This window comes from Tenrec ecaudatus, chromosome 2, assembly GCF_050624435.1.
Source record: "Tenrec ecaudatus isolate mTenEca1 chromosome 2, mTenEca1.hap1, whole genome shotgun sequence".
Lineage (NCBI taxonomy): Eukaryota > Metazoa > Chordata > Mammalia > Afrosoricida > Tenrecidae > Tenrec > Tenrec ecaudatus.
Genome location: NC_134531.1, coordinates 188,116,484 through 188,130,640, shown reverse-complemented (window position 1 = coordinate 188,130,640; position 14,157 = coordinate 188,116,484). Strand labels below are relative to the sequence as shown.

General features: G+C 39.9%; 1 protein-coding gene across 3 annotated transcripts in view; it reads right to left on the bottom strand.

Annotated features, from left to right (window-relative positions):
* CPEB4 (cytoplasmic polyadenylation element binding protein 4) overlaps positions 1-14,157 on the bottom strand; it is a 96,071-nt gene that overhangs the window by 63,302 nt on the left and 18,612 nt on the right. For all 3 annotated transcript variants that reach the window (XM_075541972.1, XM_075541970.1, XM_075541971.1), the window contains exon 2: positions 4,017-4,098. In XM_075541972.1, the coding sequence (XP_075398087.1) occupies positions 4,017-4,098 (82 nt within the window). The remainder of the gene's footprint in view (positions 1-4,016; positions 4,099-14,157) is intronic.

Sequence of the window (14,157 nt, the reverse complement as noted above, 5' to 3'; positions counted from 1 at the left end):
ATGGTGAGTCTGAACCACTGGTCTTTTGGTTGGCAGCTGAGAGCTGGAGCCACTGTGCCAATGGGAAAGCCCTATGCAGTAGTTCCCCTCTGTCATGGGGTCTTTGAGTTGAACCGAGACTGGATAGCGCCTAACAGTACACTGATTGCCACCAGTCACAGACTTAGTGCTCATTTTCTGTTACTAGGGGGGAAAAGTAGCCCATGGGAGGTTGCTTACTCTTTTTCAAAATGAATAGGCAGATTTAGATATTTACTTCAAAATGTGCTGTTTTTTAGGTGCTCAACTTTTATTATCACAAAAGCTTATAATAGAAGCCCTGCTCCAAAAAACAGCTATCAAAATCAGAAGGAAGTTAATAAGAAACTAAGTATTCCCCTGAGCAAAGCTATCTTTTTAGTAGTGATTGTCTATGATGATATAAATTAATAATCATGGTGTAACTATGATCTTGCATGTTAGGGCCATGCACTCATTTACTCATTTGTGAATTCTTTATTGGTCTTTGAAGGATAAAAACACACAAGAGTCATTGAGCTTATTTAAGTTAGCTTGACATTTCAATCTAAACAGCTCATTTGAAATGGACTTTCTGGTGATAAGGATAAAAACAAACCTATAGCTGTTGAGCAATAACACACTGCATACCTTTTAATTCAGTGCCTACTATGAGCAAGGTAGTATGTTGAATTCTATAGACATATCATTTAATCCTCACAACCATGAGCAATTGTAACGACTGAGTAGACTTTTGAATCCCACTTACTACCTGTGGCCCTCAGGTCAACTCCAACTCATAGCCACCCTAAAGGACAGAACAGAACTGATCCAGAGGGTTTGAGACTCTATAGGGTTTTTGGGGGGTGGGGGAGCAGAGTGGTTCATCTTGCCCTCACAGAGAAGGATGGTAGGCTCAAGTGGCCAATCTTTCCATCAGTGACCCACTGCCCCATCAGGGCTCTACCTTTTTTAATCTAGGCCTATATAATTCCAAAACTCATGTTCCATTCTGTTATGTTGTCTTTCATTAATCACAATTTTATATAGCCTTTATGTTCCCAGACTAGGTAACTCAGGTCTAATTTTTCTGTCATATGATTTAACTTTTGATTACCCTTATAAAAGGATTTCACATTGGGCTTTGATCCATATGGCTGACAATTCAAAACCACCAGCAGCTCATGTCGCTGCTGGACTTTCTACTCCTAGAATCAAGTACAGTCTCAGAAACTCACAGAAGAGTCACTAAGAGTCAGCATTGACTCCATGCCAATGAGTTTGGCTTTCTAAGCTACAAAACTAACTTAAAGAAACATAATTAGGTGAAAATTGGCAAGACAAAATTTAAGTGAGCACAGCATGAAGAGAGAAACCAACACAAAAATCTATTTAGTAAACAAGGAAAGGAAAAAATTAACCTGAGAGATGTCTTGATAAACCAGGGGAATCCTATTGATAGGCCTTTTGGAAGAATGTGTATAAACAATTATACTTAACCTAAGTATTAGTTAGAGGGCTGCATCTTAGATGAATCACATAACAAACTCTTCATTATACCTGCTGCTATTTCTAAACTGTGTTTTCTCTGATAAAAACCATAAGTATTCGTGTAAATGAACTCTGATTATTCATTATCCTTAGTATCTAGTACATAGACAGCTCTTTAAAAATGATTGTAGAAGGAACAAATACATGAATATTACTGTTTTTAGCTACTTTTTCTTGGATTTCACTTTCATTTTGAACTAATTATGGATTCACGGCAAATAGTAGAGATCCCTGTACAGCCTTCACCCGGGATCCCTCGATGAAAACACCGTACACAACTATATTACAAAGTCAGGAAACTAGCAATGGTTACAATCTATGGGTCTTACTCAAATTTCTGCTTTAGCTGCTTTTTTAAGAGTGTGGGTAATGTTTTCTGAAGCTAGAAAGGACCTTGGACTGTCCTCCTCCTGCTGATGAAAAAACAAAAGACCAAAGAGACTGAATGACTACTCAAGGTCAGATTGCAAAAAAAAAGCGGCAGAAATAAAGCCAATTCTGAGTTGGATGTCATCTTTCCTAACGAATGACAGATGCTTGTAAGAAATGGAGCATGCATCTAGGTTTGGGCTGTCCATCAGCACTCCATGAGGAATTCAGTCAAGCCCTTTAAACTACTTTGAAGGCATACTATTTTAGATAAGTGATATTTTTCACATTTTCCATCTCTCCATACCTTTAAAAACTCTCATTAAAATTTTACCACGCTTAAAAAAAATTTTTTACCACACTTGACACAATGGATGTATATGTGGATTGTGATATGAGTTGTATGAGCCCCCAATAGAATGATTTAAAAAAATTTTTTTTACCACTACCAACTGCTCTAAAAGAATAATTACATTAAAAGGTTCTGGATAGAATGGGAGCAAACTGTGAAACAAAATTAAAAATCAGAAAGGAAACCAAGTTTACTGGCTGGATAGAGACTGGTGGGACTAGCAACATTATAGCCTTGAGTCACCAGCTGAACTCACTTCCATGCTACAATAATCAACCATGGAAGACCAAAGGGCAGCATTTTCCCAAGGACAAAATACCGAGGGTTAGACACAAGGAGAAGGGCTGAAGCCAGGAAATAAAAAGGGGAAGTGGACTAAAGGATGGTACATTGAAGGGATTATACTGGGTGAAGTGAACCAAGAAGTGTATGAGTTCTTGAATGTAAAACTGAGGAGGCTCCTCTGTAAGCTCTCACCCAGTTCACAATTAAAAGCAAGTTCCTGCGGCGCCCCCTACCCCCAACACTACTGGTCTGTAGACAAACACCTTAAATTTACTGCATTAGTAGGCTGATAAACCAAACATAAGCTCAGCTGGGCTGTTCATGACTTGAAGTGCAGACTGACTTGCCGTTTTGGGTCGCCATGCAAATCTCTACTATTGGGCACAAAGCAGGCTCACAAACCTTTTACGAATAAACAAATGAATGATGAACACACAGACCGAAGTAGGATGACCAAATATACCAAACATTCCAATTTCATTGAGAGAAACAGCCAAAAGTCTGTTCCCTATTCAGCTAGAATTTTTGTGAAGAAAAAAACTTGGTTTTGTGAGGTGGTTACCATGAAATTATAGGATGACTGAGCTGGATGGGCCTTTAGAGTGTAGTGAGGCTGGTAATTCCAAACCCTGGCTGTACCTTAAAGTTACTTGAGACATAGAAAATAAGACCCCAAGCCTAGACATGTAGTGGGGCTGGGCATTTGTATTTTATTTTTTAAGCTGCCTGGGTGGTTCCAAACCCCTTATTATAAAGGTGAGGAACGGAGGCTTAATCACACTGAATATCTTATTGAGGATAACATACGTACCTAGTTAGTAACTGAATTTATATCAGAATCCAAGTAGGAGAACACAGATAATATTTCAAAATTTTAAAGCTTCATTTTTAACTTTTGGTCATAGACAAAAACCATTTGAACTCTTCCTACTGTATAGTCACTCTCGTGGGACACTAAGATACCAAAAGAGAGGATACAGATCATGTTTTTCCAGCTAATTGTTTCTCCTAATCCAGCGGTTCTCAACCTGTGGGCCACGACCCATTTGGGGGATCGAACAACCCTTTCACAGGGGTTGCCCAATTCATAACAGTAGCAAAAGTACAGCTATAAAGTATCAATGAAAATAAGTTTATGGTTGGGGGGTGGGGTGGGTCACCACACATGAGGAACTATATTATAGGGTCGCAGCATTAAGAAGGTCAAGAACCACTGCCCTAATCCCTGAGCAATGAGTACTCCCCTGAGGTACCTTTGACTGGCACTGAGATGGGCCAGCTGTGGCTGTCCATCAAATATGTTTGATGATTTAACAAAAAAGAGGGCCATATATAAAGTGGATGGAACTTATGGGATCCTCAGTGTCAAGCCATATTTGCCACACTGCTCAGCAGATTTATTACAAAGATGCTACACTGCGAGTTAGCTACAAAAATCAAAGCATTCCATTTCTAAACCAACCTTTAATCGAATCGTTTTCAGCTCTCATTATGTCGATGAGTGAGCTCTCCAGGGAGTGCATGTCAAACGTCCGCGGGCGATCCTGTAAACACAAACAGTCACAAGCCAGGGTTAAATATAGCACTGCAATAGAAAAGAGGAAACAAACTGTGTTAGTTGGGGCAGTGATCCCAATGTGGCAATGTTACTCTTTCCAAACAGTACATACACTATTTCTAACTTTTTATCATTAAATCTTTTCTTATAAAAATGTATAAAAACATACATATCCAAAACCACATCAGAAAGTACACAGGGTTCTCAGCAGTCATAATAAAAATGACATCTAATTTCAACAGATACATACATTACTTTCATTCATAAAGCAAAAATAATTAAATTTGCACAGTGAAGACCACTGAAGAAATGCAAACAGAAAACACTTATGCTTTCTCTAGCACTTAACTTGCTCTAAAAAACTGACACCTACGTGTGCTACTCAGAATGACTATGTTTTCTCATTGGTCAGGGGTGAAAACAGTCACCAAATGTCTGGGAGGCCAATCAGTAGCAAAATATTCCATATTAAATATTGGAAAATCACAAGGTGAATGATACCTTTACTTAAATAATCAATTAAAACCTCAATTGATTATCTTATCTCTATGGAGCTTCTTTGGTTGGGATGGGACAGGCATGTATGTTGCTATGATGCTCCAACAGGTTCCAGGGAACTTCCAAACAAAGACAAACTAGGTTTTCAAGAGCTGGTAATCTATGAACAATAAATATGAGGGGATTCAAAAAGTCTACAGAGAAATGGGGTGAAAACGTAACAGAATTTTCCCATGAACTTTTTGAAGTCCTCTCATTGTACTAAAGCTACCCTTGAATGTCAATGATTGACCTTCTCTATAGACTTATTTTTAAAGTTATTATCCATATAGAATTTACATAAGACTCCCCCTCCTCCGTAAAAAAAACTAATTTTACGAGTTGCCCCCACTCCCCTCCCAAAACATTAAAAACAAATTGAGTATATGAGTATAATGAGGTCCAAGAGCTGCTCCTATTCCTGTGAAGAAGTCTTCTCTGAGGAACAGGAACGCCTCCATCAAGACTGCTGCCCCAGTTCTGTCTCTCTCCCCCCCCCCCCACCTACAACAGCCCTCAACCAACCAGCTGCTTGACTAGATGATCTGACCACAGTTAGCATCTGATTCAGAAAACCACATAACATCTGGATTCTTCTTTACTTCCCCAACTTGATGCTTTATTTTGTGGCCATTAAATTAAAAAATGCATAAAGGGAGAAGTGGTGGGGAGAACCATGCTCTGCTAAAAGCCTGGATTAGGAAAACGGACTTCAAGAGTGAGTGAGGAATGTTCAACTATCAGTGCCCAAACTGCTCTGGCATTCTTCTGGATGAAGCGCCCCACAGATAACTACAACTTATGTTTGGCTTCATAAGCTAAACGTTGGGGAGGGAAACACGTAAGATTCAACTGTGAAAAAAAATTTCTTTAGAGTCAAAAAATAAATTTCTATTAGTAAATAAAGTTAATTTTGAACTAAATTTACACAAGGAATACTGATGTCTGATCTACCTTAAGAATAAGCATGTTCACACAGAAAGACCACACAGGAGAACTATCTTAGTTATTCAGTGGTGCTCTATCACAGGATATCACAGTGGGTAGCTTTTAAGAACAGATATGGATTTTCTCACAGTTCAAGAGTCTAGAAGCCAAGGTGTGGCTCTATAGCAAGGAAATCCTTCCTTATGAGTAGCCCCAGGGGTTCCAGGGGTTCCTTGGGTATGTTTGTGTCTATTCTGCTTTTTAAATAATTCGGAAGGTTTTAGGTTCAGAATCCACCTGCCCTGGCAGGATCTTATTAACATAAAAGAAAGACTGTATTTCCAAACAGGGCCAATTTTACAGGTATCCACTACTGCTTTGGAATTTAAATGGAGCTAGTACTCCAAGTGAGCCTTGGGGATTTAGTGGTTCCGTGTTGGGCTTTGATCCACAAGGTCACTAGTTCGAAACTACCAGCAGCTTCTCAAGAGAAACATGGGGATTTCTACTCCAACACAGAGCTTGGAAACTCACAGGGGCAGTTCTATCCTGTCCTATAAATGACTATAAATCAGCATTAACTCCATGGTAGTGAGTTTTTGTGTTTTGAGTACTCTGCTTAAGAGCCTTATCAATGTGTGGTTAAGGGTTAGGTTGCTAATGGAAAAGTCATCAGTTTGAAACTATCACTGGTTCTGTGGGAGATAGATGAGGCTTTCTATTTCTGTGAAGATTTACAGTCTCAGAATCACACAGGAATACTTCTACCCTGTCCTATGGGTCACTATGAGTAGGTATCAACCCGATGACAGTAAGTTTGGATACTTTTGTTTTAAGTACTCTGCAAAATTTATTGCTTCCTCAACATTAAAGAACTTTTCAAAAGGGAGTATTTTCTTTGAACACCAAAGAGGTTGGTATGAATTTGAAGGCGTGTAAAGGTACAATATTTGGGCTCATGCCCAAGGGTACAATGATCAGAAGGTTGTTTCATGCCTAACACACACACACACACACACACACACACACGGCTGTCTTGTGTCCAAGGTCCTATTATGCGTACGGGGGAAAACTGACCAACACCCAAAAGTCTCTGCAGCTTAAACCAAAGCCTACCTGGCTGGAAACCAAAGTGTTCAGTCATTAATCAATGCTAGCCCCTACCAATGCTATCTGAATTCAGAGCATATAATCAGAGAAGCTGGATTATCTGAAGAAGAATGTGGCATCAAGATTGGAGGACGGCTTATTAATAGCCTGTAGTATGCAGATGATACAACCTTGTTTGCTGATAGTGAGGAGTGATGATGAACATCAAGGACTCCAGCCTTCAGTGTGGATGACAACTCAATGTAGAAAAGACCTATATCCTCACAACTGGAACAATGGGAAACATCATGATAAATGGGGAAAAATTGAAGCTATCGAGGCAAAATCCTTACCTGTTAGGTAAATGGATACACTGGATTGTGTACGATATGGCACAAATAAATAATATAATAATAAGGGTTCCTGGGGGGTAGGATGGGGGAGGGAAGAGATTAAGGGGAGCCAATATCACAGAGTTCCAGAAGAAAGAAAATGTTTTGAAACTGATGGTGGTAGCAGTTGAGGAAAGAAGATGACGCTATCTTTCCCATAATGATAGACAATCTCACAGACTTTACATAGGTCACTATGAGGCACAACAGACTCTATAGCCATGGGTTTGCGAATTAATCCCTACCAGATGAGAAGAGGCCCCAAACTCAACCCAACCCAACTCACAGTTGTGCAGTCAACTCCAACTTAGATGGACCCTTCAGGATAGAGCAGAATGCTCCCCTAGTTTCCAAGACTGGAAATCTTTACAGAAACAGACTGCCCTCTTTCCCTGCTAGTGGGTTTCAAGTGCCTAGCTTTCAGTTAGCTGCCATGTACATTAACCACTGTGCCACCAGGACACCTATTTGCAAGTACACGGCTCAGTTTTTCTACATATATTTTGGGAGTTGCAATTCAAACCATAACAAGTATTAAAGACAAAGAGCCTTCCAAAAGAATATGACAACAGACCTCTATTACCACCTTTACTTTATAGTAATTATATTTTCTTTCATATTATTTTTAATTAAAAGCTTTTACTCTTAAAAAAAACCCCAAACTTTGCCTCCTAATTCTACCCACCTCACTGTCTTTGCTCCCTTAGTTGTTGAGGATTTCACTTCACTTGTCTAGCCAATTTAAGAATCTTAAAGTTGACAGGGCATTTCCTCCACCTGAGAGCATCTTTTGATCAACCTGGCATTACTCCTCTGTAGTTCCATACCACTCATCACCTTGTATATGATTATTATGCTTCCCTGAAGATAAAGACCACCAATGACCTCCATTCACCACCATAGAGAGACAGTAACATTCACTGAATGAACTGTTTTACAATACAAATGCTTGAAGAATCCAAGGGTGAATGACAGTTGAACAGAATCCAATAATGGAAGTAGTACAGGGTATTACAAGGTTTTTTCCGGGGTTGGAGGTGAGAGTGAGGGTGTGGAAGGATGACTTAACATATATTCTACTCTAAACCAGTCACATTCACTCCAGAGCATCCTTCTGTCCATTTCCTCCAGTTTCTTCATCTCTTTAACAGGTCTTGTGCCAGAATTAAACTTTCTAATAATTAGTATTCACAAGTCAGGAGAGAGTATTCTGCATTTATACTCCCTTATCTCAGGTGATAAATGAAACCAGACTCCTGACTGACTATTCTTCTAGAATCCAAGTGGATTTGAGGCATAACTTCAAGGTATACAAATTAATATAAAGTTATAATATTGTATTCTGTAACACCTGGATGTTTTCTCTTTTCCCCAAGCTATGAAATGCACCCATATCTGAGCCATCTACTGTCGCCATCTCCCACACAAAACCAATTGTAGAATCTGTTCACTTGGCTGCCTTCTGTCAAGAAAGCTTTCCAAGGGCAGGAACTAGACCGTACCTCAGATGTTCTAGAAGTGCAGACCTCAAGACGGTCCAGAAGGGCAAAAAAATCCCAATGACAATACTATACTTTCCTCCGTGTATCATGAGGAGAAAAGGGCTGAGGAACACTGCCCTATACATCTGTAGCACTGTGCCTCAGCCAGAGCCTGGCAGGAGGAAAGCACACATATGGCTATACAATTACTGGATGAATGAATTCTTCCAATTTTACATGCTTAAAGTATTTTAATTTCTTCCCCTTCCTTATCTTAAGTTTTGTTTTATATTTCCTCTTTCCCACTACTGAACTGTATGTTTTCTTTAGCCAAAAGAACTGTACTGGGAGGGGTGGGGTTAAAAAAAACACAACCAAGTAGTAAACAACCTTGTGAGTTTCCGGAACTCTCAGTTTTGCCAATCACTGAATGACAGGGGCACAAAGCAGACACAGTTCATTGAAATATAGCACAGAATATTTGTTTTCATTGATTGGTTTTATAAAAAGTGTTTCTAGAAAAGTGCAAGAAGCAACCTTTTTACCTATAGGTTTCCAAATGTTTACTAGAATTTTATTAAGACATTTTGCAGGCCCAAGCATTCTGTCTAGAACATAAAAATTTCTTCCTTATTAATAAACACTGACTGGTGGTGTAGTAGTCACTCGTTGGACTGTGATTAGCATAGTCGGCAGTTCAAAGCCACCAGCAGCTCCTCAGGAGAAAGACTGGGATTTCTACTCTTGTAATGAGTCACAGTCTCAGAAACCCACAGAGGGTCACTATGAGTCAGCATACATTGATCACAGTGAGCTTGAGTGTTTTGTTGTTTTGTTTAATTCTAATTGATAAAAGGAATTGAAACTAAAATCTTAAATGAAAATTTTAAATTCCAGTACTGCATGTGGGATGAGAAAAAAGGTAAACAAAATAACAAGTCTAGTCTTCTCATACTGATGATACTGATTTTTACTTTAATTTGGCATGAGGGGTGACAATACCAAGTGAGATCCCCCTGAACATAATCTCTTACGTCAAGTATTATACATTGCTGTGGCTATAATCCCACTTTAGAGGGAGTTCTTTGCTTGCTAATGGACAGGATTCAGATAGGATTAGGTGTCCACTTTAGTAGAGGGTGTGAAACAAATGGCCACCCCTTGTTTCCTTGGGGGCACAGTCCGCTGAAAGAAAACCACACTCCCAGCAAAGCCTTTGCTTTGTGTTTAAGAGCTATCTCAGAAGCAGGAACAAGATGAGCCACCAGTGGAGCCTGTTTGAGATCTCAGGCTGAAGTGGTGGAGGCCAAGACCACAGTTATCAGGTGCTGTGACACACAGACCACGGGACATAGCAAAGGAGTCAGGTCAAGACCAGAAGCTCAGGCAAAAAGGCCATGAGACAGACCAGAGGAGCAGTTCTGAGAATGAGATTGTGAGGCACGACAGAAGGTTGGCTTTCTGGCCCATAGAGGCAGAGGCTAAGAAACCATATATCTGAAAGGCAGAGCACTGGAAAGAAACTTGGCTACTGGTTGAAGAAGTGCTGCTGTGGAGCAATGACAATATTCTTACTGTTACTGATCTTGACTGTGGTAACTTCCTAGCTTCTCTAATCAATCCTTGTATTGTCTGTGAGTTCTGTGGGGTCATTACAACTGAATTATGGAACCCAGCATGTGCTATGTAAGAAACGATTGGTGCAAGAAAAGCTAAAGAATGGGGGTAGGGATGAAGGTAACAGGAAAGCCATAGGAAGTCATATGACCCCCTCCCATTTTATAAATCAATTTACAAACTCAGAGCAATTGGTATTGACTCTCAGAGGATCCTCAGGGCTTCAGAAAAAAACTGTACCTCCAAAGATGCTGCTAACAACCAAGAAATAAGGTCCAATAACACAAGGACCACTATCTTATTAACCCTGGCCTACATTAGTTCCCCTACAACCCAGCTGCAGGGGCAGTGATTAATGTGGCTCTTCTAGACAAAGCCTCTAATTTCCACCAAACAACCTTTCTCTGCACTGGTCTGGTAAGAAGGTGGGGGAAGATACAATAGGATTCACCTGTAAATACTTGAGTCCCTGGAGTGCCATCCTGCTGTGTATAAAATGAGCCCTCTGAGAAGCAGGAGGAGGAATCTCATTAGCAGCAAGAGTCAGGAGTGGAGCACATCCTCTGGGTCCAAGAGTTCTACATAAGTGAACCTCCTGGATCCAGAAGACAGCCATGACATCAGAAGAGCAGCAACAGAATCAGGAGCCAGAGCACGGGGCAGAGTGGTGGACTTCCCAGCCCAAGGAGTAAAGCAGAGTGGTTTTGTGCAAGAGGCTGGCTTGTGAAGCAGAGTGCCTCTGGGCACTTAACTGGGGAAGCTGGGTTTGCTGACCCACTGAGCTTGAGGAGGAATGCCCTTGGTTTGAGGCGAGAGATATGGCCTCTGGGTGTTGATTAGCAAGCCTGAAGGAACTTTGTAACATGCTCAGATGAACAACTGGATCCTGAGCATTTCTCACTTGCACTACTCCAACCTATTAACTTCCTTAATAAGCCCCTTAATCATGCATTTTGTCTGTGAGTTCCACGTAGCCATGGCAATGGAAATTAGAGCCTATATATAGGGAATGCAACTTAAGACAACACACCAGCCTTAGCATATATTACAAACTACTTGATATTTGTGCAACATTTTCTTTCTTAAGCCACACTGATAATTCAAGGAATTGAAAAGTTCCATAAATCGTCAAGTAAACATTCTAGTCTCAGAAAAGATCCAAAGTTTATCATTCCTGATTTACTTTTTTCTTTATTTTTTATTTTGACATTACAGGGGGAGAAAATTAACCTTCAAGTGTGCATGCCATCAGGAAGTGGAGGGGCAGGCAAATGCTCAAGGCACACGAACTGCTCGAACAATTCTCATTTCCAACCATAAACTACAGAGCCAAGTCAAAGGCTGATTTCCAGACACTGGCATTCTTCAAGTTTGCCTAACCATCGATCCGTTTTTAAAGAAGCCATTTCCCAAACTAATTTGAAAAGAGAAATCCTTGTAAATGAAAGCTACCCTTGACTCAACTTAAGCTGATGAGCAAAATATGAAGATCCATATACACTGATGCAATGAACATTAGACACTAAGAAGCCCCAACTCAGTCACTGATATGTTATAGGAGGTTGGGCACTTTCAGTCTGTAGGCCTCTTTCCAGGTCTGCCCAATGAAGGCTTGATAAGATTGCCAATATCTGTCTCCCATCTCCAAAAGGCATTTGTATTCTAGTTCTACAATCACATTTCCAATTACTGAAAATGGTTCGTGCTCTTCTAATTTTACAGTTATAATTACAATGAAGATGATAATGGCAAGAACCAAATATGGGAGGAAGAATGTCTAGTCAAAATTCAAGGAGCCCTAATGATGGAATAGTTACACACTGGGCTGCTAACCTCAAGATCAGCAGTTCGAATCCACCAGCCTCTCTACTGGAGAAAGATAAGGCTTTCTCTTTCTACAAAGAGTTAGTCTCAGAAATACACAGGGAAAGTTCTACTCTTGTCTTTTGGGTCAGAATTGACTCAATGATAGTGATTTCTGAGTCAAAGTTCATTATTCTTTTCCCACCAAAAGGCATGGGTCAATGATATAGTAGTAAGAAAAAGAAGCCTTAGAATTTTAAAAGAACAATCTCTGCATTTTCATTAAGCTAGAGGTAATGTGAAACACAGCCTCCTGGGTGGTGGGGAGAGGGAAACCTACGTAAAACTCTTTGGGGAGCAGAAGGGCTCTAATTTTAGATAAAAGGTCAAAGAATTTCTTTTAAAACAAAAGAACACAGACAATATAATCTGTTCTAAGCCAAAGTTGCCAGTTTCTCGTCCTGAGCATCTACCTTTTATTGAGCATCTGACATTATCCCCGTATTGCGTTAATACTGCTATATTTAATCCTTGAACCTTAGAGGTCAGATCTTACTATTCCTATTTTAGTGATAAAAAATTGAGCTTAAGGAAAATACACCAGTTTATATCACAGTTAGGATGCACGTCCCAATCTGACTTTAAAGTAGGTGGTGCAGCCCTGGTTAAGGTCATGATCATAGCAATGGAAAGATCACACTAACTAAGACATACATGCCAATAAACACACTCAGCTACAGGATCCAGGAGGCCACAAGTGGGCTGGCCACTGTCTTGCAAACGGGCAGTCATTTATTACATAACAAATGAAAGAATGAATAAAGTGTATAAGGGTAACAGAGGATGATATTAGAGATACTAAAAACGTACGCAGAGAAAGAGCAGTCCTGTGATCTTTAGCCCCATTGGGAAGAGAGTAGCATAAAAATTAGACCTACAACAGATGTATCTCCAGGTTGTCTACTGTTTACGACAGGATTAGAAGTAGTAGTCATAGTAATGATAATCAAATAAGTAGCTAACATCTACCAAATTCTATGCATTGCATATGTAATCTCATTTATTACAGAGAAGCAAGTACAAGTTAGTTTCCTACTCCACCAATGAAGAAAGGGAAGCTTAAACTCTACTCACTGCCATCGAGACAATTCTGCCTCATAGTTCAATGTGTAACCCTCTCTGCCACCAAAGCTCCTTCACAGAAGCTCAGAGTGGTAAAATAACCATCAGTGGAAGGAGCCCAAGTTGAACCCAGGCCTCTAACTCTAGAATATGTGTGCAGGAATGAAAATAAAAGAGCATAAAAAATTTAAAAAGAAAATAATTTATTCTTTCCCAGGTTCGGCAATGCAAATTTTATCACAATACTCTAATTTCACTTAATCTTGTAATCTTAGTTGCTATAGATAATATAACGAGTTACATGTCAATATCTGGTTGGTGCCTGTTTCTGTCATTTGTAATTCATAAAACAGGGTCTAAAGGAAAAGCCATACAATTTCACTTATGAAAATCAAAGCTAATCAATATAACCTTTTGACAAAACAAGTACTTTTGAACTATTCCTTTTACTATACACCTTGATAATTCTGCCTGCCATGGCAAAATGAGTAGACCCACGTCAGCATAGTCCTTTCAAAACATTCCAGAAGTAGCCCTAAGAACCAGGTGAACCTGTTGAACTAGCACTATTAGGAAGAACAATTAAATTGCAATTCTTTCACAGCTAAAATCATTTTAAAAATTTTAAGATCCAGGTGGATATATCATAGATGAGTACCTATTCTTAATGTTTATCTAAGAATACTGATCATCTAAGCCGGTAGCTCTCCCATTTGAGAGTACAAGAGACTCACAAAGCAGTCTTATTAAAACACAGATTACTGGACCTCAAGCCTAAAATGTCTCTTTCAATGAATATGAGTATGGATCGAGATTTCATATACCTAATGAGTCAGTTTATTGTGCCAACCTGGCCAATAAACACATGTGGAGTTAATTTGGAGGGTGGAGGGATAAATGGCTCAGTGAGCCTCACCTTTCTAGTTCTCGAGTCTCTTGCTTTGTGGTCGGACCAGGGTGCAGCTGCCTTAGCAGTTCCCTGCTTCAGCTTGCAAGGCTGACTTCCTGCAAGACATCCCCAAGGAGAAGTCACATGGACCTACCCTTATGCAGCCTTAGGTGCTGGAGCAGCCGTGT